Consider the following 27,880-nt stretch of genomic DNA (forward strand, 5'->3'; position numbering starts at 1 on the left):
CACCCCAAAGAGCCATCTAACCTAATATGGAATGGTGATAAGAAGGAGTCTGGACATGAAACAAAATATAATCAACCAGACCTCCTCATATGTGTATATATCACATTTTCAACAAAGGGTTCTCAAATTCACACAAAGATGTAGTGGTACATTTAGAACTGCAGGTCCCCATCATGACAGTCTCGCCAGTGTGAACAAAGCTGCAGGCAGCCAGATAGGTCCATATTACTAAATGAGGAGCAGGCCTTTTGTCAAGCTAGTGTCTCTTCATTGCCCACCTTCAAATACTTTGATGCCAAAGTAGGATCGCTTCCAACAATATACCGTCCCTGGGAAAATCCACTCCTTACCTAGCTATTCTTGGGATTGCAGCTGAACTCAGAGGAAAAACGAAACTAGGGTGGAGGTAGGTGGGTGGTGTAATACTCTTTTGTGGGGTTTTCGTTCAGCAGCCATGACTGTACTACATCACTGGATTCAAATAATACAAGATGGTTTCCTAGAAGTCCATCTCAAGATTGTCATTTATAGGGAGCAATCCGATGCAGATTTGTTCCTGATTTTGGTCTGCTCTGAGGATGGGCTGCTCGGCTCCTTTTCTAGGAGACTACATTATGGACAGGCCATCGTGAACCAGCCCATTCCTGATCTATACCAACCCCATCTTTTTGGGTCCCTATCAGCAGCTGCTGCTGTAGATTTTTTGGTGCAGATAGACTTGCTCCGTTTTAGTTCAGTTCCAGAATGTGTGATTGCTGGGACTGAAATGAAGCAGATGTCTTAAGATAATTCTTTGCTTAAGCCATGTTGTGATCTTGGGAAATGGAAAGCTTCATCTGGCTTCCCAGCAGAGGTGGGAAGAGAGGGAGCAAAGATATATATATATTTAGAAAGCCATAAGACAACGCTGATGTGACATGCCTTTTAGGGAAAAAAAAACTGAAAGCTTCCTCTCTTTCCCCTCCACAGGGGAGCAGGAGGAAGCTTTCCATTTTGCATAATCATGAATCTGCATATGAAAGACATAGAGGGGGAGAGAGAAAAGAACAAGGAGGAGAATTTTTGTTGTTGTTCTAGTTTTGTTCTTCTCTCTCCCTGCCCTCCTCCCCTGCTTTTCCTTTAATGGGAAGAAAGACCAAATAGTTGCTTAAGGTGTTGTATGCACTGGTCCTTGAACATGCATGTAAGGATCAATCCAGATGACCTACCACACCTCAAAGAGACCTTATTTAGCCTAATCCAGTCTGTGATAATGTGGTGTCTAGTCACATCCTTTAGTCTAAGTACGTGTTCCAAGAGATAAGCTTCCATCCCCAACCTCTAATTTCTACTCGTCTTCAGGCTGCCTGGGCCTTTGCAGCAGGATTCAGTGGCCCAATGAAAAAAAAGATCCTGGAAATTACATATTAAAGAGTAACACGTTCTGTAAATCTTTTTGACTTTAAAAGAATGAGAGGAAGCAACTTTATGTTTTCTCTCTACTGTATATTGATAGGGCTCCTGCTTGTTAAATTGTTTGGTACTAGTAATGAATATTTGAATTTCTTCTCATCCTCAATGAAAAAGGGTGTCCAGGCTGAAATGATTGTCAACTACCACACAATTTTTTACTCCTACATATAAATGAAAAGACCAGAACTCTTTTTGGCATCAGCAGAACCCATTTTATTTTGCACACCCAGAAAGTAGTGCCTTGTGTGAAAATCATATGCTTTGCATTTTTAAAGCCTTGATTTTCCACAAAATGTAGTTGTTCTTGTGAAAATGATCTTTTTTGCACAAAATACAGCATTTGTTGTGCAATAAAATTTATGTGAATGTTTTTAGAAAAGATAAACATCCTCCTGAAATGTTAAAAAATGCATGAAAACTCCCCTAATGTTGTCTACAGGGGAGAAAACTTCAGAAATTTTTGGTTCACACGTGTGAGAATGAAATAAGGGAAGTTGTACAAAACTACAAAAGCTAGCAGATGATAATTATTTATTTTGCTATTCTTCTGCACTAACAATGAAGTGGTGAACATGTATGTGCATAGCAGTTGAATTTCCCTAAATTAAAATGTATTGCTTCATATAACATTTATTACACAAACAGTCCTTTTTTTACAATATTGTTATGTACATGCATGCCCAGATTTTAACATACTGGGTCTCTTCAAAGAGGGCTTCCAAATCTGAATTTGTTTTAAAGCCATATTAGGATCATATCAACTTCTCCAAACAAACAATGGTTTCATCATGATTGTCTTTCAAGGCTTAGACTCAGTTGTATAATGATAATTACTTTATGAATTACGTACTTTTGTTGTTGTTTAGTCATTAAGTCGTGTCTGACTTTTCATGATCCCATGGACCAGAGCACGCCAGGCCCTCCTGTCTTCCACTGCCTCCCAGAGTTGGGTCAAAGTCATGTTGGTCGCGTAGATGATACTGTCCAACCATCTCACCCTCTGTCGTCCCCTTCTCCTTCTCCCTTCACACTTTCCCAACATCAGGGTCTTTTCCAGGGAGTCTTCTCTTCTCATGAGGTGCCAAAGTGCTGCAGCCTCAGCTTCAGATCTGTCCTTCCAGTGAGCACTCAGGGTTGATTTCCTTCAGAATGGATAGGTTTGTTCTCCTTGCAGTCCAGGGGACTCTCAAGAGCCTCCTCCAGCACCAATTTCAAAAGCATCAATTCTTTGGCGGTCAGCTTTCTTTATGGTCCAGCTCTCACTTCCATACATCACTACTGGAAAAACCATAGGTTTGACTATGCATACTTTTGTCAGCAAGGTGATGTCTGTGCTTTTTAAGATGCTGCCTAGGTTTATCATCGCTGTCCTCCCAAGAAGCAGGCATCTTTTAATTTTGTGGCTGCTGTCCCCATCTGCAGTGATCATGGAGCCCAGGAAAGTAAAATTTGTCAGTGCCTACATATCTTCCCCTTCTATTTGCCATGAGGTGATGGGACCAGTGGCCATGATTTTATTTTTTTTGATGTTGAGCTTCAGACCATTTTTTACGCTTTCCTTTTTCACCCTCATTAAGAGGTTATTTAATTCTTCCTCACTTTCCGCCATCAGAGTGGTATCATCCGCATATCTGAGGTTGCTGATATTTCTTCCAGTAATCTTAAATCCGGCTTGGAATTATGTACTATCTCCATCTTCTACTAGCACATGCCATGCTCGTCAAAAGATGGGTGTGACTTTTGTTGTTAACTGCAAGAAACAGCAACTGGTTAAAAGACATGGCTGGTGCCCATAACAGAATTTATGGACGGGATTTACTTGTGCATTCACCCATCCAGGATTTCCTCTGCCAAGCTAAAATATAGCTAGGAGGTAGACCAAAGCCAGTTTGGTCCGACGCTGCAACCAGAGAGGATAGAAGAAATTATCATTTCCTGCATTAGTGTTGTTTTTCTTAGATTCATGGGAAAATATCCAGTATCAGAAAAAAAAAACAATTCGAATTATAGTAAGTCATACAATGTCACTGTTAACAATTATTTGCCCATTGTAGAAGTGAAAGTTAGGATAGAAGAAAAAGCTGATTTTCATTGCTAGACAAAAGCCTTGATTTATTTTGCATCGTAATTTTATTGCTTCCCTACTTTTTAAACAACTTTCTCATAACAGCCGCTTCTCAGTGCCTCCTTATCTCAAGTTCAGCTCGCTTCATTCAGTTCATTATCTTTCTTTCCAAGAAGACCAATATTTTGTTTAAATAATAAAAAAAACAGGCATAGAAATCTACTGGAAGTGTTTTTTAAATTATTATTATTCTGGTTGAATCCTGCTCATTCTGCCTACATGCATCTTCATGTAAATTAAGAATAGATCAGGCAGCTCCAGGGTGCTGTGTGGTGTAAAAGGAGGGGAGAATTTGGCTCCACTGCTTTTAGACAAGGCCAAGAAGTCCCCTTCTTTCTCTTTACCTTTGATGGAATATTTATGAAGCTCCCCTGACACCTCGTGTAAAGAATATAGATTTTGTCACGTGCTAAGAGAGAGGGAAGAAGGAGGGAGGAAGAAACACTGAAATAAGGTCAAATTAAGTGAGATCCTTTAAGGACACAAAAATTTGATTTTGCAATAGAGAATGTTGCTTCGTTATTAACATTGTCTCTGGATAAAGATTCAGGTGATTTTTTTAAAAAGAGTGCTAACAATGCTGTCTCACTGAAATAATCCAATTGATTGCTGAGAACCACCCAACCGCCTGAGAGGAGTCCAGTGTTAAAGCAGAGAGGCTGAGGTTCAAGATAGCCCAGCATCTTCGGCTGCCCTAGGAGCCCTTTCTTAGAGTATATAAATGCAAGAGCAGGTACAGTGCTGCCTCGCAAGATGAATGCCTCGTGGGATGAAAAACTCGCAAGATGAATGGTTCTGGTGGTGTGGTTGATGACTCACAAGTCAAATGTTCCTATGGCCCTGCTTCGCAAGACGAATGTTTCCCGTTTTTTGTTCCTGCCTCATGTTTGCTGATTTTTAAATGTTTTTCTATGATATTTAAAAAGTTAAAGTTTTTTGATTGAATTTTTTGAAATCATCTGCACAATATGTATGGCTTTGAAGAGCACTTAATAAATACTTTGTAAACCAAATTTGACTTTGTTCTGACTTTTTTTGCCCATAGGAATGCATTAATTAGATTTCAAGCATTCCTATGGGAAAATGCATTTCGCAAGACAATTTTTTCGCAAGATGACATTAACCGTGGAACGAATTTAATTTGTCTTGTGAGGCACCACTGTATTAATTTTATTAATGATGATGATGTGCTATCAAATCAAGTCTGACTTATGCTGACCCTTTTCAAGGTTTTCTAGGGAGAGAATACTTGGAAGAGGTTTACCATTCCTACTATCTTCTGGGGGCGATTCTGGGACTGTGCAGCTTGCCCAAGGCCACACAGGCTGGTTCTGGTTGCAGGAGGCACAGTGGGGGAATCGATAACTCCCAACCTCTGGCTCTACAGCCAGAGACCAAAACCACTGAGCTATTCAGCCAGCTCAATTTACCATTAGACCACTGAAGAGTCATGGCAAACAGCAAGCTTTTGATGATAATTCATCTTCCTCAGGCTGTGCACCAAAATTTTGTGAGTAGCTCAGAAAAATTATATGTTACAGTCCCAGAAGGCCATGCCAGGTCTGCTTCATTAGTGGGTTTAGAGGCAGCCTGCACATAACTTGTGGATATTTTCAAGGTAAGTGTGATATTTAAGGAGTGGTTTTACCAGTGCCCTACCCCCAGTGAGTTTCCATGGCTGAATGGGGATTTGAACTCAGGCCTCCGGAGACTTAGTCCATCACTTTCTCCACGACACAACACTGACTTGGTTTCCCAGAGATCTAATAAAGATATCAGCTGCCCTTGCATTTGTATTGTTCTGGAGATCACAAGGCCTTTTTGTATTTTTTTTTCAAAGTATGTGGCTGCTTCTGGGGCAGGGAAGGCACTTTGCACATGCTTGAAAGCTTTACCTTCCATATTCCCACATCCTGTTCCCAGAAATGCAAAACAGCTGTCCTGGTCATGATGGAGTGAAAACAAGCCCTGTCTGAGTGGCACATCTCTCACTGAGAGAGAATGTGTAAACCTGGCCAGTATCAGGTGAGCTTGCCATTGTTTATTACGCAGTAAAAACAATGCACTACAAAGTGGCTGAATTGCCAGGACTTGTTCCCTTCTTGTGGTTGTAAATCTAGAGGGCACGGTTGCCCTGAGAGAGCCAAGGGGAGATTAAACTGCATAATTTTTAATATATATATATATATATATATATATATATATATATATATATATATATATATATATATATATATATATATATATATATATATATATATATATATATATATATATATATATATATATATATATATATATATATATATATATATATATATATATATATATATATATATATATATATATATATATATATATATATATATATATATATATATATATATATATATATATATATGCTTGCTTGCTTGCTTGCTTGCTTGCTTGCTTGCTTGCTTGCTTGCTTGCTTGCTTGCTTGCTTAGCAGACCCTCTCTGCTAAAATACAGGTACACCCAAGTATCAAGTGCCCAAGAGCCTGGGACCTCAAGCGGATGGTAGTCTTACAGCAGGGGTGGGCAATTAATTTCTATAGGGGGGGGCACATGAAAAATCTGAACTGTATTCGGGGGCCGAACCAACTTTACTTTAAAATATAATGAAACAGTGATGTTATGATTGTTTTTTATTTTAAACTTGTCAATCTTCACAAATACTAAAGAGGTTTTTTGCGGTATGTTAAAGATAAGCAACTGATCAACTTTAAACAAAAGCTATAAATGGTTCTGATGTTCAAAACTGTCCGCGGGGCGGACAGGAGCAGCTCGCGGGCTGTATGTGGCCCTCGGGCCGCACTTTGCCCAGGTCTATCTTACAGACTGTGCCGTGTGAGGTTGTAATGTGCCCCCCCCACTGAGGAATATCATGTGTCCATATGTGCAGGCACACTCACACAAGCAGAGCTGAATGAGTTTGAAAGTCCTCTCAGATCCACATGATGCGCCTGGGTCGAGGGCTTTCGCTCAGTGGCAGCTTCACTCAGCTTCTGGCTTTCAGAGGTAAGGCTGGAAAAAACTTGTGCAGAACCCCTGCTCGGTGGCCCAGTGACCTGGCTCTGTGCAAGGCCACATCCTGACATGTCAAGAGCCTCCCTCCATTATCCACCCACTTAGAGAAGTGTGACATAAGTGGAGTCTTAGTTCAGGTACAGATAAAGGTTTCCACACCCCACTAAGACGCTTTTGAGGCATTGCTTTGGTCCATAGCTCAGTGACAGACTTTATGTTTTGCATGCAGAAAGTCCCAAGTTCTAGTGCCCACGTCTCCTGGTAAAGCAAGAGAGAGAGAGAGAGAGCAAAGTGTGCTGCTTATAAAACTGCTCCATAGCACTTGAAAGTACTCTCTTGGCAGTTTACAATTTAATTATACAGGCTGCACATCCTCAGCCACCCAGTAAGCTGGGCATTCAATTTACTGTGCAGAGGAAGACTTTTCCCGGAGACCCTGGGCATCCCCCTCCAGTCAGTGTGGATAATACTAAGCTCTCTTGACACTGCAACTTCTGAAGCTTGCTGTAGTGCACCTGTGTGTGTTATGCGCCATCGAGTTGAAACCAACTTATCACAACCCTAGTAGGGCATTCACAGTGATTGAGATATTGAAGGAACGGTTTTATCCGCTTCCCCCACCCATTGGGTTTCCATGGCTATGGAATTCAAACTCAAGGATTCGAACGCAAGGATCCTGAGTCCTGGTCCATCCCTCTTATCTCCCACGTCACACTGGATATTTGCATCACGGGGATGGTTATCTGAGGGACTGGAGCACAGATTTCCCAAGAGGAGGGGCCACCAGCATCTTCAGTAACCCTTCTGGTAGGTCTGTAAAGACTTTTTCAAAAGCCTTCCTATTCAATGTATTCGTGAAGGCTTTCACGGCTGGGATCGAATGGTGGTTGTGGGTTTTTCGGGCTCTTTGGCTGTCTTCTGAAGGTTGTTCTTCCTAATGTTTTACCAGTCTCTGTGGTCGGCATCTTCAGAGGACAGCACTCTGTGCTCATCTTCAGAGGACAGAGTGCTGTCCTCTGAAGATACCGGCCACAGAGACTGGCAAAACATTAGGAAGAACAAATTTCAGAACATGGCCAAAGAGCCTGAAAAACCCGTAACAACCTTCCTATTCAGTTTTTCTTGATGCGTTCTTAATTACAGGTTGAGAAAAGTTTGCATGATCTTGTAATTTGTCTACTATCAGAGGCCTCTCTTACCTTGTGGTGCTGCAGATACAATTGTGTTGTCCCCCCCCCCCCAAGAACAGAAACAGGTGCTTTTTGTGTGGCAGATCCTAGAACACCCTAGCGGGAAATAGCCGGGATATTTTGTGAGCTGTAATTCTGAAACATTTCCTTTTCCCATCTCTTGGTCAACCAGACCTGGGTTGCAATGATGGGTCTTATTATTCACAAGCAAGTGACCAAAGGCTGCATCATCATAAGTCTGCGTCCAGAGATGGTTTGGTACAATCTTTGAAATTTGGCACACGTGATATTTGAACCAGGATCTTCTTGGTTTGCTTCACTGCTCTGGAAAAAGTCCTAAAATTGCAGGCAGGGGGGAATGGCTGTGGTGATCTTCTAGAATCTGGGTGTGTGGTTAAACTGAAACATAACTAGTGACACATTCAGGGACAGAACAAAAGCAGAATCGATGTCTGTTGTATAGCCAGCTTCTGTTCAACTGGCAAATATTGTCCTATTTCCCCCCACAGAGGTCTGTAATGCAGAGAACTTTCGGGCTCTTTTTCAAGTATGGTGTATCTTACTGAAGGATGTTGTGCAACAGACTCTTGCTGGCTGGGTAACTCAGGCAATTAGGTATCTGGGGGAGATTTTGATTTCCCACTGAGAGAAGAGCCAGCCTGGGTGGCCATGGGCAAACTGCACAGCCCCAGGAAGCCCCAAGAAGAAGGGAATGATAAACCACTTCAGAGTTCTCTCTGCCTAGAAAACCCTGGGGAGGATTGCTATAAATCAGAATTGAGTTTATGGCACACAGTTACTATTACTATAACAGAATATTGGCATGGGTCCTTTGGGATTGCGGGTGAGAATGAGGCAGCTTGAGAGGTGTGTGTTTTTCAGTTCTGTATTTTGAAGGAAGGATGTCAAGTGCCACTAATAGAGTTTTGCAGTTTTGTGAAACGAACCTGCCTTTTCTCTCTTCCAGGCTGCGATAGCGACCACTGGGGACCGCACTGCAGCAACCGTTGCCAGTGCCAAAACGACGCTCTTTGTAACCCCATCACCGGTGCCTGTGTATGTGCCATTGGGTACAAAGGATGGCGCTGCGAGGACTTGTGCGACCCAGGAAGCTACGGGAAAGGCTGCCAGCTGAAGTGTCAGTGTCACAACGGGGCAACCTGCAACCCTAAGACCGGGGAATGTCACTGCGCTCCGGGTTACACCGGCGTTTTGTAAGTTGCCTGATGGATAGAAACTGAATACCTGCTCAGTAGGGGGGAAGCCGCATTTTCTTATTACTCCAGTTTGAAATGCACCAGGGGTGTTGTGCTCTTTTCTAGTGCAGACATACACAATATGTGGCCCACCAAACAAACAAAGCCAAACAGCCTTGGATGGTAACCTATCATAAATGGTAAACCAACCTCCCTCCCTCCCTCCCTCCCTCCCTTCTTCCTTCCTTCCTTCCTTCCTTCCTTCCTTCCTTCCTTCCTTCCTTCCTTCCTTCCTTCCTTCCTTCCTTCCTTCCTTCCTTCCTTCCTTCCTTCCAGCAGTTGCATCTGATCCTTCTGTCTAATAGTGACCTCCTCCAACTGAAAGTTAATTAGCATTCCATAGATATGGGTGAATATTCTGTTGGTGTTTGCATAAGGTTTGCCTAACTTGCCATGGCTAATTACAGCGAATGAATAAAGTACCAGGTGCATTTCAGCTGTGCAGTTGGGATCATGACCAGGCATCCGAGATGCACCACCAACTCCCTGTTAGTTAGCTGCAATTAGCCACAAGTTACCCAAGGCATTCTGAATCTTGCTGCAAGCTGGCTTCCTTGAGAATGCACAGTGACTGATCAGCCCATATCCCTCTTGGTGTTAATGCAGATGGTTACTACTGAGCTCAAAACAGGATAGGTTAGAATCTCATGTCTCTGCAGGAATCCAGTGGACTAAACATTCAACGTGCCTTTTGGGCTACATGAACAGGCCTCTGGCTTGTCCGTGTTCTGTATGTTTTCTATGTGGTAGGACTGCAATTCCCAGTGTTCCTCACCCTTGGTTATGCTGGCAAGAGCTCAAAAGAGCTGCAGTCCAATAGCATATGGAGAGCTGTAAATTGTCCAGATGTGTTCTGTGCCAAGTATTTTCAGCACCCCCCAGTTTTTATTCCATTCTTCCATCCTCTCCACCTCTGCCCCCATAGAAGTTATAATAGAATAGTGAAGATGAAAGGGGCCTATAAGGCCATCTAGTCCAACCCCCTGCTCAATGCAGGAATACAGGTCAAAGGATATCTGCCAGGTGGTTGTCTAAATTTCTCTTGAATGCCTCCAGTGTTGGAGCACTCCCCACCTCTCGAGGTCATTGGTTCCACTGTCTTACTACTCTAACAGTTAAGAGGTTTTTCCTGATATTCAAATGAAATCTGGCTTCCTGTAAGGTGAGCTTCTTGTTGTGTGTCCTGCACTCTGGGATGATTGAGAACAGATCCTGCCCCTCCTCTGTATGACAGCCTGTCAAGTATTTGAAGTTTTATCATATTACCCCATCTTCTTTTCTCAAGGCTAAGCAAGCCCAGTTCTTTCAGTCTTTCCTCCTAGGGCTTGGTTTCCAGCCCTCCTGATCATCCTTATAAACTGGTTCCAAAGTTATAAGGTTACAGGAAGAATCTTCTTGTAACCTTATAACCCAATACTAAGTGCCTGGGTGACAACTGTAAAGCACTGAGTGACCCCATGGCAAAATTTGATTTTTAAAATTATTTAGAATTATTTTTAGATTGTTGTTTTATCACTTTTGACATCATCAACATTATTTCTTCCCCCACAAATATTTTTAGCTCCCATGATCTAGAGGCAAATTGCCTTTGTGAATAAGGATCTGTCAACATGAGCAGAGGGTTTGGAACAAAAGCAATGCTCGTTAGAGCCATAAATATTGGATAACTACATTTTATCACTGGCATTGTTGATTGGAATTTAGCTTCACGTCTGATGATTTGTGTCCAGGCTGCCGTAAGGGTTGCCCTCGTGTCATTTTCTCGCGCAAATTGCTTCTGCATCTGTGTTTCATCTCGGTTTCTGACTGTATCTCTTTCTCTTTGCAACAACACCTGGAAAGCTGTGAGGAACAGTGTCCTCCGGGCAGTCACGGAGCCCAGTGTGAACAGCGATGCCCCTGCCAAAATGGGGGGACCTGCCACCACATCACTGGAGAGTGTACCTGCCCCCCAGGATGGATGGTACGTATAGATTTCTTCAGCTGCAGCCGTGCGCCCCGGAACACATCCTTCAGTGCGCATCAGTTTGGCCCCATTGAGATTTTTGCATAGCGGAGCACCGAGCGCCACTGGCAGGACAATGTTACATTTGCTGTGGTGTCTGTTAAAATCTGAGCTCTGAAGTACCGCCACAGGGAATCTTGGTTGGGTCTCAGCTTGTGCGCTCCGACACGGAGACTCAAGTGACCTGGTTGGTATTTCTCATGAACCAGGCCTGTGCCAGCCGACAGCATGCCCTGTAATTCTCCGTAATGTCTCTGTAAGACAATTAGATGCCTGCATTACAGAGATACAATTGTCAGTTAGACACAGGAAGTTTCTATCACCTGCATGACTCCTTGTAGCGTCGGTCTTAGAATCGGGCATCAGGACAGCCTGCAGCGAAGGATCAGAGAGATCGGAGGCAGAAGCCATGCTCTTGGGGAGACTGAAGTCCAGTCACAGCATCATGCAGACAGGGGCTAGAGACGGTCAGGTGGTCCCGGCAAAATTTGCTGTGGGGATCCCTCACACCACAGTTTTGCACTGAGGTCCCTCTTGTGCTTGAACCAGGGCCATCTGTGGCATAGTTAAAAGACTGGCCAGCAGTGAGGAACTGGGTTGAACAGACGGGAATCAAAGAGGCAAAACCAAAGAGTGGGAAGGGCAAGGGTGCTCATATTAAATAATGCAACAAGCCACTGGTCCCTTCATACATAGTTTGCTTCATACATACTGTATTTTTTCATGTATAAGACTATACTTTTGTCTAAAATATACTTTTGTCTTAGACTAAAAATTGAGGGTCGTATTATACACAGATGTAAGCTGAGGAGAGAGAAAAACAAGTGGAGGGGGAAGCAGGGATCAAGGTGATCCTGCAGGGCTTTGATCCCTGCATTCCCCTCCGCTTGCTAAGCCTTAGCAAAAGGAAAGCAGGGATCAAAGCCACTGCAGGATGGCTTTGATCCTTGCTTTCCCCTCTGCTTTCTAAGTCCTATGGGGCTTAGCAAGTGTAGGGGGAAAGGATCAAAGCAATCCCATGGCTGTATAAGGGGGGAAGGGATCAAAACAATCATGCAGTTGCGGGATTGCTTTGATCCCTTTCCCCCTCCTTTTGCTAAGCCCCACAGGGCTTAGCACAAAGGAAGAAAGCAGGGATTAAAGCCATCCTGCAGTGCTTTGATGCCTTTCCCCCTACACTTGCTAAGCCCCACTTAGATTTCTTAATTTTGGGTTAGAAAAGTGGGGCGTCTTATACATGGGACCATCTTATACACTGAAAAATACAGTAGTTGGTAGATGGACGCTGTGACCTAGAGGAGGTTAGACTGGCCTTTCCTGAGTCCAAGGCCAGTCCTGCCAGCACAGAGTAAAGCATGTGTGGCTGGAGGGTCAGACTGCACCTTATACTGTATGTCATTAGAAGAAGAACATCCTCAAGTCCTGAAAGCATGTGATTGTTACAGCAAGACCTTTGATCTCTTGTAGAGTTTCAAAATTAGCTTGCTTTGTCATTGGCATTTGCAATGTAAAGAAGACAGGCTTCATTTGTAAGTCTGATTTCTCGTGCACAAAGGTCTGTTGGAATCATGTCTCTTGCACACTAATGTGACTGCAGCTCTAATAAGAGGTTCTCAGGTGTCTAACAATTATTGGGTCAAACTGAACATGGGCTCCTGTTAACCACTGTGTGCCTCACTCATTATACCTGACTGGACTTATGGTATGTAGGAGAAAGATGAACTAATTTTGTTAGTGCTTCTGTGGGAGTCTTAAGGGAAAACCAGTGTAGATATGAACAGAAGAACTTTGATCATACTGTATGTGGAACTTTGACCAGAAAGATCTGGGTTCAAATGCACCCTGGATGGTGAGGCTCCTGAGCAGTCCAGAACCCGCCACTCTTTTTTAGCCTAACTCTTGAAAAGTGGGGAGGATGTAACACAGGAAGGAAACATAAACTTCTGGAGGAGCTTTTTGGAAGAGAAAGGGTAGAATTCAGACATGATAAGATAAAAATAGCAGATGTCCCAAGGCACAGAAAGGAGTGGAAGGGGTAAGAATGGCTGGATAGCTCAGTGGTTTAGGTCTCTGGCTGGGGAGCCGGAGTCTGGAAGTTCAATTCCCTGCTGTGCCTCCTTGACAGGGGTTGGACTTGATGGTCTATAGGGACCCTTCTAACAGTGCAGTTCTAAGATGATGATGATGATGATGATGATGACGACTACTATTAAAATACTGTAATTGAAATACCCTGAGGACTATTTGAACTGTGTAAGAGGAGTGGTTGATAAAAGTCAATGCAATATTCCTCCCCTGCCCTCCAACATAATCTCACTGATTCCTGGCAGGATTTCACTGGCGTTCAGAAGGTTGGCTGAGATGGACTCAGAGGTGACATATTATTCCTCAACTTCCATTTGGTGTGTCAAGGAAGAAAGGCTGAGCTCTTGAAAAAAAATCTAAATCTGTATCAATAATGTGATAATTAACTCCCTCTGGATTTGCCAAAGCTTCATTCAGCTGAGCTGCATTCTCTGGCATTGTTCCACCGTTTGACAATTAGCCTCTTGGCACGTTCTGCTGATGGAATAGGGCAGAGAAAGAGAGAGAGATTGAGAGAGAGAGAGTCCTGGCCTAAATATCCTTCCTTCCTTCCTTTCTTCCTTCTCTCTCTCTCTCTTCCCCCCCTCCATCTCTCCCTTTCTTTCTTTTTGTGTTAAAACTTTAGAAGGCCATAGAGATAATTAGAAGCTGTGGATTGTGGAAATAAAAGGATGATATTTCCCTTGAGTGCATGCTGAATTCAGTATGGGAGATGTTATTATGCTTTGGAATAGGCAAAGATGGTTCATTCTTCTCCCCATGAAATTCCTGGATGTTTACTCCTAGTGCTATGCTTGGAGGGTAGAACGTGTAGCTTTACGCCTTTGCAGATCACGCTGCTGGCTTTCAGAGCTTGACTTGAAGTTTCAGAATGTCAACCTCCTCCTTATCGAGGCTCCACACAAAAGATCATTTTGGTAGCAGTTGAGTTTTGCTCAGGCTTCCTAAGAATGCATCAAAGCCCAAGGGGCAACAACATTCATGGCAAATTCACGTATGGATGGCGCTACTTTCCTTGCACTTTGGCCGTTCAGCTCACTTTTCATCTGTCATACATCATCCACCCCCTTCACGCTCTAGGCTGTGACTCCTGTTGAGTGGAACCAGGGCCTACCTTACCATCCTTCATCCTATCACCCACCAGGGACTAGCTTTGAGCTGTAGGATCTGGTTATTGAAGGTCTTTATTTTTGTATATCTAATGGTTCTTCCAGACAGGACAATCATATCCATATTTTTTTTTACCCTTTTCCTTTTAAAAACAACTGATCTATGAAAGACAAAGTAAGGGGGCTGGAAAAGATCTCGATTACCAGGAAGCAGCTTCGAGGGCAGTCTGGCTGGTGGAAATCCCACTCTCTCTCTCCTGTGCTTAAGACAGCCACTCCCATTGTGTTTCTCTAGAGGAGGACGAAATAGCAAGGCTTTGCATAGGCCTTCCTGGGCAGGAATATCCAGAGGCAGGACGCACAGCCAAAGATGCCATCTCTCCAGTGACCACCTGCCTCACCTCCCTTAGAGGCCGGATATCCAGAAGAGAATCTTAGATGACAAATTTAAAATCTGGGAAGGCTGATGTGGGAGGAAACATCCTCTTAGGTGCTCAGAGATCAAGTTGAGCACTTTGGATTAAGCTCAGAAGTGTTCCACAAGCCATGGATGGTCTCAAACCCTACATGTTATGTGTCATCAAGTCACTTCTGGTTTATGCCATCTTTGCAGGGCTTGCAAGGCGGCCGATGAGGTGCTTTAAAAGTGACTTACTATTGTCACCCCCTAGTGAGTTTCTGTGAGCAATTGGGAATTTGAACTCGGGTCACCTGAGCCCTAGTCTGCCACTTTCTCCATCACAACATACTGGCCTCAAGCACTTCCTCATCACTGAAATCTCCTGGTAATGGTTTCCGGAAGGTGAATTTTGAATTGACTTGTGTGACAGTCATCAAAAAACGACAACCGCACTGTTTATATCAGTTTCAGATTTCAATGGTTTCTGATGCAGATTTTTGTAGTTCTAAGAACATGAACCAAACAAACTGTCGCCCCCTCTGTAGTGATGAAGGCAAGACGGCTCTGGCATCAGGATGTCATGTGTTATGTGCCATCAAGTCAGTTCCAAATTATGGCAACCCTCGTAGAGCATCCAAGATAATGCGAGCTATTTGAGGAGTGGTTATACTAGTGCTATCTCCATGGCTAAGCAGGGCTTTGAGTCCAGGTCTCCTACGTTCTAGGAGCAGTGGTTCCCAACCTTGGGTGCCCAGATGTTCTTGGACTAAAATTCCCAGAAGCCTTCACCACTAGCTGTGCAGGCCAGGATTTCTGGGAGTTGTAGGCAAAGAGCCTCTCGGGACTCAAGGTTTGGAACTCTTGTCCTAGAACATTACACCATCCACTACGCCACATTGCACTGGATCTCTCCCCAGTTCAATAGGCACAGCTGTTTCCACAGTGGACAGGGCCGTGTTTATATCTGCCTGCCAAAAAAAATCGAGAAATAGGAGAGTGTCATTGAAAAAAAAGCTGCCTAGAGTGGTCCGTTGATCAGATAGGCGGGATATAAATAAAACAATAAATTAATAAATAAAATAAAAAAGTGACAGCACCACAACTATAGCTGAATGCCCTAAACCAACATTTAACTCTGCTCCCTTTGACAAATCAGAGCTTGGAATATTACTTTTTAAAAAGGATTCTTTGTATTACTCCTTGGTTTCCCCTGGCATTAAGGCTGTCATGGCCAGTGCTGCTGTAGCCCAGCCTTTTTTTTTAAATGAAGATGTTATTGTTAGTTTTCTCATTGTAGCACTGAAACCTCATCATCATCTTAGAATTGCATTGCTGGAAGGGACTCTATGGATGATTGAGTCCAGCCCCTGTTAGAGAGGCATAGTGAGGGATGTTACATACAGCACTGATGTTACCTGTCTGTCATGGGTTTGGAGGGAAAGTTCCATCCTATGGGGAGTGGAAGGCGGGACATCAGGAGGAGGGGCTGTACTGTATATATATGTGAAGCGTGTGTGGAGAAGTTTAGACGCTGGGATGTGAAGAAGCAGCAGCTGGGAAGAAGAAGCTGGTGTGGGAGTCTGTGTGTCAGACAGGGTACTACTGTGTGTCAGTACCAACCTGATAGGTTCAGGTGTCTGTTGGTTAGCCAGAACTGATAGGTTCAGGGTCTGTGCTTCAAGTTAAGGGTTCTGTGTGAACCAAACTGTATGCATGTATGAATGAGACTAAGCCACGTTACTAAATCTTATTCACCCGATCATTTTATTTTCCCTGTGTGTGATTTAAATAAACCTTGTTCTTTTATTTGTTTAAAAATCCATCCCTGGTCTGTGTGACTTCTTATAGGGAATGGTTGGTGGCAGCTTAGTTAACGTGTGGCAGATCCCAGTAGGTCTGGGTTTGTCACATTGATTGGTGTCCAGCGTGTGGGATACGACTGGTCCAGTTGTCCAGTGGTCCAGCAAAGCCTTGGCAAGTGTGCCCAGAGCAAGGGGGGGTCTAGTCAGGGACAATCTGAGGCGCGTAGGTAATCTTCTAGGTGTACCTCACGGGGGGGGGTGCACTAGTAGAAGAACGTGTAACCTCAGATTGGGGACTAGATTAGGGAGCTCTGAGGCAGCCTGTTTTGGCGGGAAAAAAGCTGAGGCAAAACTGTAAAGTAACAGTGATCTAGCCTGCCTGCTGAGAGGCCCAGCAGAGGGGGGTAGACTCTAGCTCGCAACTGTTGCAAGTAGTGCTGAAGGACAGCAGCAATCTATAGAGAAAGCTGCTTCTGAGGCAAAAGAAAAAAAAAGTGGTCGTTTTATTTTGAGGCTTGACTTTTTAAAGCAGCTTGTTCTGAGGGGGGATTATGCCCTTGACTCGAAGCCAAATGGCAGAAATGGGTGAAGTGAAAGACCCCCAGGTAGACCAAGGTTCTGAGGATGAATTTGGCTCAGTGCAGGATGACAGCACAGGAGAACAGAACCCAGAACTCAGGAAAATACTCCTAGCCCAACAGCATGAACTGAGGGTGAGGGAAATGGAGGAAAGATTAGAGAGAGAGAGAATGGAAAAGGAGGAAAGATTAGAGAGAGAAAGAAGGCAATTTGAGATTGAGAAAATGGAAAGAGCAGAAAGATTGGAGAGAGAGAAAATGGCGTTTGAATTAAGAAAATTGGAAATGATGAACCAGAACAATAATAACAATAGGGATTCTGAGGGAGGCCAATTGTCTAAAGCTGACCTGAAGAAATTCCCTGTGTACCACAAGGGAGATTGTCCTGAGGTGTTCTTTTCCTTAGTGGAAAGAGCGTTTGTGGACTTCTCAGTGAGGGAAACTGAGAAGATGACCATCATGCGATCTTTAATCAGTGGTAGCCTGGCTGAGGTTTATTCAGAGATGCCACAGGAACTGATGAGAGATTTTGCAGAGTTTAAAAAACTGGTGTTTGCAAGACATGGGATAAATGCGGAACAGCTGAGGCAAAGATTCAGGTCCCTCACAAAGAAACCAGAGCAGACTTTTACCCAAGTGGGGGCCCAATTGGTGAGGCTGCTTGAGAAATGGCTATCTCAGGAGGGGACAGAGACCTTTCAGCAGCTCAAAGACTTGATAGCGCTGGAACAGTTCTATTCAGTCCTGCATGGGGAACTGAAATTCCAGGTGAGGGAAAGGAAACCAAAATCTGTGGCAGAAGCAGCCGAGATCGCAGATTTTATTTACCAGATAAGAAAGCCCTTAGGTGAGGAGAAATCTGTAGGAAAACCCAAAGAAACCTACAGCAAGTACTCTCAGGGACCAGGGAAAAGCCAGCAAGGGGGAGGGGCCCATGGTGAAGGGAAGCCCTCAGACATGAAACCAAGACCTCAGATTTTGGAGGGAAAACCAAAACAAGATGAGAGAGAATCAAAATACACCAGAAAATGTTATTTCTGTCAGGGAAAGGGCCATCTAATCTCAGAGTGTGAGAAATTAAAGCAGCTAAAAGGAATTGTGCCTCAGGATTCGAGTGGAACCAAGCCAAAAGCTGTGTTCTGTGTCCAGAAAGAGCAAGGCTCATCGTCACTGAGGGAGCCTGTTGCCATGGCTACTCAATCTGGAACAGCTACATCTGCTGATCAGGCTGAGGAAAATGGTCCTCTTGTAGAGGTCAGGCGCTGCCTGCTGGTGAGAACAGATTCTCAGTTGTTTGAAACAGCAGGGGTGGACGTAGGAATACTTGGCCATCAGTATCGGGGGCTGCGGGACACTTGTTCCCAGGTGACCCTGTGCCATCCAGATATTATTCCTAGGGAATATGTAATCCCAAATGAGAGCATGAAGGTGGCAGGGATTGAGGGGCAGATAATCTCACTGCCAGTCGCGGAGGTACCTGTCAACTTTCAAGGCTGGAGGGGAGTTTGGCGGCTAGCGATTTCATCGACTCTGCCAGCAGCCGTGCTCGTGGGAAATGACCTGGCTGAACATGTGAAACGGGTGCTAGTGATTACACGCTCACAAGCCACCACGGGGACAGTTCAGGGGGGCAATGATGAGCCAGAGACGGAAGCAGGTGGGGGAAGTTCAGAAGCTGTGGTGGAAACCTTAACCACAGACAGCAGATTTGGACAGGAGCAAAAGGCAGACGCCACTCTCCAAAAGTGTTTTGAACAGGTGACTGACGCCCAGCTAACACCTGAAACCCCAGTGAGATTTCTAGAGAAAAAGGGGATTTTGTATAGAGAGACCCTGAGGAATATCTCAAAAGGGGGAGATGGGATCCGAAGTCAGCTAGTGGTACCTGAAAAGTATCGCCCCATGATCTTACAAAGGGGGCACTCTGACATGTTTGCTGCACACTTAGGGGTGAACAAAACACAGCAGAGAATCACACAGAATTTTTACTGGCCTGACATAGGGAAGCAGATCAGGGAGTTCTGTAAACAATGTGATGTGTGTCAAAGGCAGGGGAATAGCCGCGATAGGACCAAAGCAAAGTTGTGCCCTTTGCCTGTGATTGACACTCCGTTCAAATGCATAGGGGTGGATATTGTGGGACCTTTGCCCAAGGCCACAAAGAGGGGGAATAGGTTCATTCTCACCATTGTGGACCATGCCACGAGGTACCCTGAAGCCATACCCTTGACTAACATTGAAACTAACACAGTGGCAGATGCCTTGGTGGGGTATATGTCTAGGATGGGATTTGCCTCAGAAATAATCACAGATTTGGGAGCATCATTTACATCAAAGCTCATGAAACGCTTATGGCAAATCTGTGGAATTAAGCACAAGGAAACCACTGCTTATCACCCTGAAAGTAATGGGTTAACTGAGAAGTTCAATGGGACTCTAATGCGCATGATTAGGGCTTACTTGGCAGAGAATCCAAACAATTGGGACCAGAAGCTGCAATCCCATTTGTTTGCTTATCGATCAGTGCCACAAGCCAGTACCGGGTTCAGTCCATTTGAACTTTTATTTGGGAGAAGGGTGAAAGGGCCCCTTGATTTGATCAAACAAAATTGGGAGCAGATCACCCAGGAGGACCCACAAGACGTTGTGACATACATAGACACCTTGATGAATGACCTAAAGAGAAATTTAGAGCTGGCAGCAGAAAACCTGCAAGCTCAGAAGGTCAGACAGAAAACATGGTATAACCACAAAGCTAGAGAGAGGCACTTTGACCCAGGGGAGGAAGTGCTTTGGCCTAGGCCCTGTAAAGAGAATAAACTGCAGCTGGGTAGCCCAGAAATAAAATATTTTGGTCACGTGGTAGGGGGAGGAGTGATCAAACCCCTAGAGGCCAAAATAGAAGCTGTTCGTGATTGGCCTAGACCCAACACCAAGAAAAAGGTCAAATCATTTCTTGGGTTGGTGGGCTACTACAGAAAGTTCATCCCGAGGTTTAGCGAGATTGCGGCTCCGCTGACCGATCTGACGAGGAAGAAGGCTGATGACCGCATCCCGTGGGCCAGCGACTGTGAGGAGGCGTTCCAGAGGTTGAAGGAGGCGCTCGTCCAGTATCCAGTGCTGTGTGCTCCAGACTTCGACCGGGAGTTCATCATCTACACCGATGCGTCTAACAGCGGGGTAGGAGCAGTTCTGTGCCAGGAGGATGAGAATGGTGACCAGCATCCAGTGTCCTACCTGAGTAGGAAACTTCAAAAAGGTGAAAGACATTTGGCAACCGTGGAGAAGGAGTGTTTGGCCATAGTCTACGCGATCCAGAAGGCCAAGCCTTACATCTGGGGGAGACATTTTGTTCTGTGCACTGACCATTCACCACTGCAATGGTTAAAGACAATGGAAACCCACAATAGCAAACTTATGAGGTGGGCTTTAAACCTACAGGACTATGACTTTGAAGTGAAAGTGGTCAGAGGGTCAGTGAACTGTGTTGCTGACGCCTTGTCAAGAAGACCTGAAGAATGAAGACGGCGAAAGAAACATGGACTATGTATATATATTGATGACAAAAAGTTAAATGTACCTGTTTTTTGAATTTGGTTTGTATGAATAAAGGTAAATTGATGTAATGTATATGGTAAATGTTTAAATGCCCAATTGATATGGTTAACTTAGAATGTAAGTATAAGTAAGTATGATATTGTATGTATAACTGTTTTGTGTATTTTATCCAGGTTGTTTTTTGGGAAAAAGCACGTTAGCTTTCCCCCTACAAAACAACTTATAAAGAGGGGAGGTGTTACATACAGCACTGATGTTACCTGTCTGTCATGGGTTTGGAGGGAAAGTTCCATCCTATGGGGAGTGGAAGGCGGGACATCAGGAGGAGGGGCTGTACTGTATATATATGTGAAGCGTGTGTGGAGAAGTTTAGACGCTGGGATGTGAAGAAGCAGCAGCTGGGAAGAAGAAGCTGGTGTGGGAGTCTGTGTGTCAGACAGGGTACTACTGTGTGTCAGTACCAACCTGATAGGTTCAGGTGTCTGTTGGTTAGCCAGAACTGATAGGTTCAGGGTCTGTGCTTCAAGTTAAGGGTTCTGTGTGAACCAAACTGTATGCATGTATGAATGAGACTAAGCCACGTTACTAAATCTTATTCACCCGATCATTTTATTTTCCCTGTGTGTGATTTAAATAAACCTTGTTCTTTTATTTGTTTAAAAATCCATCCCTGGTCTGTGTGACTTCTTATAGGGAATGGTTGGTGGCAGCTTAGTTAACGTGTGGCAGATCCCAGTAGGTCTGGGTTTGTCACAAGGGAATCGAATTTCCAACCTCTGGCTCTGCAGCCAGAGACCTAAACCACTGAGCTATCAAGCAGGAAAAAGTTCTCCCTCTGTCATTTTCTGTACGTCTTTAACAGTAGAATCTACAAACACAATATTAACCACATTAAAATACTACACATCAAACAATGCCCATTCTTGATATCTAAAAGCTGTCGCCCAGATTGAGAAAGGAGTGCCCAGATCTGTTCTCTAGCGATGTCTTCTAGCATGTCAGGATTTTACGTAGAAAAATCAATGGTATGGGCAGTTTTGAAATGCGTTTTCTAAGAGATGCAGTTGCTGCTGCATTTTCAGAATTACTATGATTTTCTAATTATCCAGGAGACCGGAAGGCTTGTGTTTTTACATTTATTGTTTATTGAGAATTTTTAAAATTAAAAAAAACTATACTAAACAAAATCTGAGCTGTTTAGGCATTAACACAGTTAAATCATATTAGGCAAAAAAAAATTAAAAAGATAAAAACATTTTGGCACCTTAAAGACTAACTGCTATATTTTAATGTAAACTTTCATGGAACTTATTTGTCCACCTTTTTATTTCCTTTTTTGGTTTTCCCTGATATGCTCACAGACCTCTGAAATAGTTAAATCAGTTCATCTACCCAGACCTTAGTCAAGGAACATCTCTGTCCCCAATCAAGTCCTAAGAAACAGCTGCTCTCTTACATATCTGGCATGGGTTTGGTGACTCAGGTTACTGGAACCAGGGTGGGTGGGTCATTAATTGTCAGGCCCCCTCCTTGCTGTTACCTGGATGGTCCAGCCTCTGCTGCCATCTCTCTCCTTACCTGAAATTGGTATAACACAGATATCACATAGGATCTACAAAAGTTCCTTTGCACAGCTCTTAAAACAGAACCATGCAAACTATTTAACAAATGCTTAAAGAAGGGAAATTACATGAAAGAGCAGATTAATTATAAAAATAATGCAACATGTATTAATGAAGCACTGAGTGGGCAAAATGTGTAACAGTCGGAAAAAATGCTCTTGCAGAAGTAAAATAGACAGTGTAGATAAACTGCTTGTACAAAAAGTATCGAGGAAATGATTTTGGTACAGCTGGATGATCTAGAAATCACTGCAGCTTGCAGACCAGATCCCTTGGCATGTCTGAACAGACGTGCAAGGCTGATGTGCAGTGGATGTATGGTTGCAGTGCCATCCTCAGAGATACATGGCACATCACCCTGCGGCAGATGGTATGCAATGCTGTGCAAGCAGAGATGCAGCTGATGAGATTGCCACGCCAGGATTTAAGATACAGTACAAAGAAAGAAGGGGGGGGGGACTAGTGTGGAAGCTTTTGAACCTTCCATCTGTTTAGATGGTGCAGGAGCCACATATGAACTCACCTGCATTGAGGCTCTGTGGAAGGAGCAGAAAGAGGGCTTTCCAAGAAGCCACAAGAGTGTTTCTTGAAAATTGTGTTGTTTTGCTCCTTGGGGACAAACCTTCCATTAACAATGTCTGCTTTTGAACCAAAGTTTCAAAAAAAAACAAGAAGAGAAAAAGCCAGGCCAAGGACCCCGGGGGGATAAACAGAACTTATGAATAAAAGCATTCCACCTGTAAATGTTGGGGTTTTAAGTTTAAAGGGCCTCCCCAGGGCTTTCATAAAAGCGGAAGAAGATTCAGCACAGCTACTGGGCATGTGAAACTTTTTCTTCTTCCTTTGCTGGGGCTTTAATGCTTGGCAATTGGAATGGGCTGCTCAAATCCAGCTAAATCAAACTGGGAATGCAAAAGCAGAGAGACTTGGACATTGCTAGTGACCCTGCACCCAAAGGAACGTCATCATTGGCTGCATATATTTTACTTGTATGTTTAATGTGCTTTGTGGAGTAGAATGGTGTGTATATATATTTATTTAACTTATTTATTTATTTATTTATTTATTTATTTATTTATTTATTTATTTATTTAACTTATATGCCGCCCACTCTACCCAAAGGTCTCTGGGTGGCTTACAACAATTAAAATACAATTAAAATACAATAAAAGATAAAATGCTTAAAATACAATTAAAATAGGTACTCTAAAAATTGCCATCAGGACCCACAGTTGATCAGGACCCACAGTTGATATATAGTATATTTGGTGTACGTCCAGGCAGTTCTCAGAATCTTTATAACCTTTGGATTATTAAAATATTTTGATACTAGCTTGGACCAGCTGTTCTCCCACAATATTTTCTCTGCTCACCCTGGGGTGTGTGATGGAATGCAGATTTGCCAAGAGATCTGCTCCCTGAGAATGATGTTTCTACCTGAAACAGTAGATTGAAAAAGAAGATAGCAATGGAGACAAACACAGCCCCCCCACACACACACATCCACCCACCACTGCACCACTGCAGTCTCCTTGTTTTAAAAGCAGCACAGCTTCTGTGCTCAGTCTTTTTTGTAGAAAGGAGATGCTAGCAAACAATCTAGTTTTACAGTCATCACTGAAGCTTCTGTTCTTGAGCTTTATTTTCCTTTCTTCAGTGCTAAATAAAAGCTTCTGACTAGGAGGCTCTGGCCATGAACCTGAAAGTCTCTTGAGAAGCACTGCAATGTTAAACTCTGCCCTTCAGTAACAAAGTGCAATGAGAAACTCCCCTTCTGCGCAGGGAGTCTCCCTGTCCAGCCTCTTCGCCTGAGGGGTCGGCTGCCAGAGGAGGCAGGGAAGAGCAGGCCGAGCTCCTTCCCGGACTGGGCAGCTGGCAATGGAGGATGACCTGGGTGGTGCACAGAGGCTTGTGAGTGGGATAACCAGCTGGGAGGTGGTCGGACGAAACACACGGCAGCTGTGACACTACGAGGCATGAGTTGTAAGATGCGGCACAACTTAAGTTGTGCCCATCTCTAATCTAAACGCCATGTGGCAAGTGGTTAGCACATTCTGTCGCCCTAGGGGCATAACTGCCTCTTAGGTATGAATGAGAATCTCCACCCCAGCTCACAGCTGCCCCGACTGTATCTGCACTATGTCCTGAAACATCTGAAATAGCAGGGCGAGTGAAATGTTTGAAGGTGTAACTAATCAAGCTTCATCTGTTGTTGTTGTTGTTGTTGTTTGTTTGCTTGTTTTTGCTAAATATCACATCTGATGCCCCAGTGTCCTTAATCATCGCTTCATATTCCTTACATAGTTTTTACAGAAGATTATGGTTTTTTATTATTCTAAATTTTGGCACCTTAACATGAAATAAAGAGCTAGTGTGCTATCATGGATTGAGTGTCAGGCTAGGTCTCAGGAGACTTGAATTCAAATCAGGGCCAAGGAAACTAACTGGGAATTGTAATCAGTAAACTGCTGTTTGAGCATCACATACAGTACCTCAAAAGCCTTATTAAGGTCACTGTTTGTCAGAAGGGACTTGGTGGCAGATAACGGCAAGTAAGGGTGGGGCAGCTTATGGATGTGTTTCCCCAGTGATCATGTGGTGCATGAGGAAATGCTTTACCCTGACCCCAATCTGTGCCCAAGCTGGACTTCTTTGATCCCGTTGTAGGGCTTTTTGGGGATGGGGGTGGGAAGCGGGTTTGGGTGATTCCCCATCAGAAAAAAAGTATTGTTTTAAGGGAGATTGCTCCCATCAAAGCAACCCTTTCTGGTACAATCAGGCCCACGCCTTAGCAACCATCTGACCAAACCCTAAGTGAAATAACTAGGCATTCTGATGCTGTGTTGAACAGCAATTAATAATTTTGCAACAAGGCATTGAAACTGAACCAACTGATTGTGCTGAAGTCTTTGGAAAGTTGCTGATGGAATCAACTTGGATGATGAGATGCATAAAACTGCTTGTAACTTTGCTCTGACATTTGTTCCTCCTGCAGACGGGCATTTTGTATTCCCTTAACACACATTTGTGCCTAAAGATTCACACCTCTCCTGAGGGATGCATTGCAAAGCATTGCTTTCTCATCATTTGCTGATGGAAATCCTGTCCTCCTTGAAACATGATGAGAAGATGCATTTATTATCATGATAAATGGATATTTTCCTGGAGAGAGCGAGCGAGCGAGCGAGAAATATCACTTCTTCCTCAAGCCTAGACTCAAGTTGTTATGGCAGAATCCGGATGCTCTTGAATTGAGGCCAAGGTGTCTCTTTCCCAACTAGGGAGCTACCAATCACACAAGGGAAAAGCTTTTTGTGTCCTTTCGGATGCTCACTGAGAGCTCTTGTATTCTATTCTGGGCTATTGGCGAGTGCTCCTGGCCAGTGAGTGAAAAGACCCGTCAGAGGGAGGAGAATATGAAGCCATTCATATTCTCATGTGAGACGTACGCAGTTTCATTTGGCCTGAGAGCTATTCAATATGTCATTTCCCCCACATAATACTTCAAAGTGCCTGTCATAAGAGAGATTGGGACGGAAATTCCAAGTGATTTTCATGATCTCTCAGATGCTGAATGGAGTCAACGTCTGGCTAAGTTACAACGAACAAACAGTGTTATGTCAGTGTCATTTCCGACTCCTTTCTGGCAGAGGATGTGAGTCTAGCTGACCCAAGGTGAGGCTGCAAGAACAGCTTTCGCTGAGGCAGATGAGTTCCCCTCAGCCCTACCTTTACTAGCTGCCCTACAGTCCTGGGAGTGAGAAATGGAGCATTTGAAGTATGAGGAGAACGTATTCTCAAAGGCTTTCACGGCCGGGATCTGATGGTTGTTGTGGTTTTTTTGGACTCTGTCGGGCACAGACAGAGTTCTGACTCCTGTTCCTCTGAAGAGGCCGGCCACAGAGACTGGCAAAACGTTAGGAAGAACAACCTCCAGAACATGGCCAAAGAGCCCGAAAAATCCACAACAACCATAAGGCGAACCTTTGACCAGGTGCAAAGTATCTTTAACCATTGGGGCAACACATACAGTAATTGGAAAGAGCAGCAAGGTCATTTGGCATGTGTTCCAAGCAGAATTGGCACTTCGGCGCTCTCATTGTAGATGTCAAAATTGAGTTGGGTTTTAGTTGGATGGGAAGGGCTTTTGTTAATTCTGTGCCCTTCCCAGAACCTTCTGGAACATTGTTGAGGGGGGGACACAATTATTTGCAAAATGACTGGTTTCAGAGCAGCTCATATTCCAAATACTGGAGGCAGGCTTTTAAGTTACATGTTGTTACACTTTTAATGTGCCTTCTAATATGTCTCATTTCCTAAGACAGAGATGGGGAGCCTTTGGTATTTTGGACTACAGTTTCCATAGTCCCTCACTATGGACCACCCTGTTGGCACTTCCGAGATCTAAAATCCAGAATATCTGGAGGGCGGAAGGTCCCCTGGCCTGTGAGGAGTGCTCCTGTTAAGGGTTCCGGAGTATTTGAGATAGAAGCCTCTCAGTGCCGTTTAAGCCCGTGAAGTGCCAAGGGGCAATTTCAGGAGGGAAAAGTGGGAAAGGTCAACTTTTCCCCACCTTCCCTCAAGGGGCTTTCACTTAAACTGAGAAGATGCCCAGTCTTATATTTTAGGGGATAGGGAAGGCATCCCTGCTATTTCAGCCCTAACTCCAGGGTACTGGGGGTCAGATGACACATTAAGGCAATCTTAAAACATTATCCCTCCAGGCACATGGATCTTTCAGGGTGGTATGTCTAAGAAATCAGATATGCAAATGAAGCCCTGCTCTCTCCCTATTGACCAATCACCACATAAACAATCTTTTCCTCTTAAGGAGCTCCGTTTCTAATGATTTGCTAACTGTAGTAAGTTGTTTGGCCCTAAATGTTTCCTGTTACTTGTTCTGGTGCTTCAACTGCTGCAGGAATCATTCCATCTTCAAGCTGCTATCAGGCAGTGGCTTCCCAGTGAGTCTGACACAATCTGCCCAATTCCTCCTTCCATGAAACTATTCACAGACTTCTTTCCCCCCCCCACCCCCCGCAGCCCCTTGCCCTCAAGGCTTAACCACCAGGAACAGTTTCTGTACGTCTGTTTTGTTTTTGAGCAGAATTCTTCCTCCTTTTCAAAAACATCTAACATGTCTGTGGGTCTTGCATATCCTCTGTATATGTAAAACCAGTTCATTAGAGACTCCTGATCGCAGGATTCTGAGAATTTTTTTTAAAAAAGCATTTTCTCCAAACTCTGCTTAAAACCTTCCGCCATTTTGGTCACGGAGGGTTAACCTCATTTTCTTTCCAGATTAATAAATGTGCAGCTCCCTGAGTTCAGTACAAAATGGAAAGATAAACGAAACTCATCACACTGATTTCCAAACACCGTAGAGATGTGGGGTTTTTTTTGTTCTGTTTTGTTTTTGTTTTGCTTGAGATTAACAGAAAACAAAAATGACAGGTTTCTCTCCCTGTTATCATCTCCCATGCAGGGCGTTGTGTGTGCTCAGCCATGCCCATCAGGAACGTATGGGGTCAACTGCAGCCAGGATTGTCCATGTCATAATGGAGGACAGTGTGATCATGTGACGGGGGTATGCCTGTGCACAGCAGGCTATACGGGAGACAGGTAGGTGCGGTGGTAGCAAATGCCTTG

At 43.9% G+C, this 27,880-nt stretch overlaps 2 protein-coding genes across 12 annotated transcripts in view; both read left to right on the forward strand.

Annotated features, from left to right (window-relative positions):
- MEGF11 (multiple EGF like domains 11) overlaps positions 1–27,880 on the forward strand; it is a 474,775-nt gene that overhangs the window by 293,029 nt on the left and 153,866 nt on the right. For all 11 annotated transcript variants that reach the window (XR_013538901.1, XR_013538902.1, XR_013538903.1 and 8 more), the window contains 3 exons: positions 8,784–9,030; positions 10,915–11,035; positions 27,717–27,853. Coding sequence is in view for 8 of the 11 variants with exons in the window: in XM_078380886.1 (XP_078237012.1) it covers positions 8,784–9,030; positions 10,915–11,035; positions 27,717–27,853 (505 nt within the window). In the remaining 3 variants the exon portion in view is untranslated. The remainder of the gene's footprint in view (positions 1–8,783; positions 9,031–10,914; positions 11,036–27,716; positions 27,854–27,880) is intronic.
- LOC144584564 (uncharacterized) overlaps positions 16,858–27,880 on the forward strand; it is a 39,188-nt gene continuing 28,165 nt past the window's right edge. The window contains exon 1 of the mRNA XM_078380885.1: positions 16,858–16,967. The gene's annotated coding sequence lies outside the window, so the exon portion shown is untranslated. The remainder of the gene's footprint in view (positions 16,968–27,880) is intronic.

This window comes from Pogona vitticeps, chromosome 12 (assembly GCF_051106095.1).
Source record: "Pogona vitticeps strain Pit_001003342236 chromosome 12, PviZW2.1, whole genome shotgun sequence".
NCBI classification, from domain to species: Eukaryota; Metazoa; Chordata; class Lepidosauria; order Squamata; family Agamidae; genus Pogona; species Pogona vitticeps.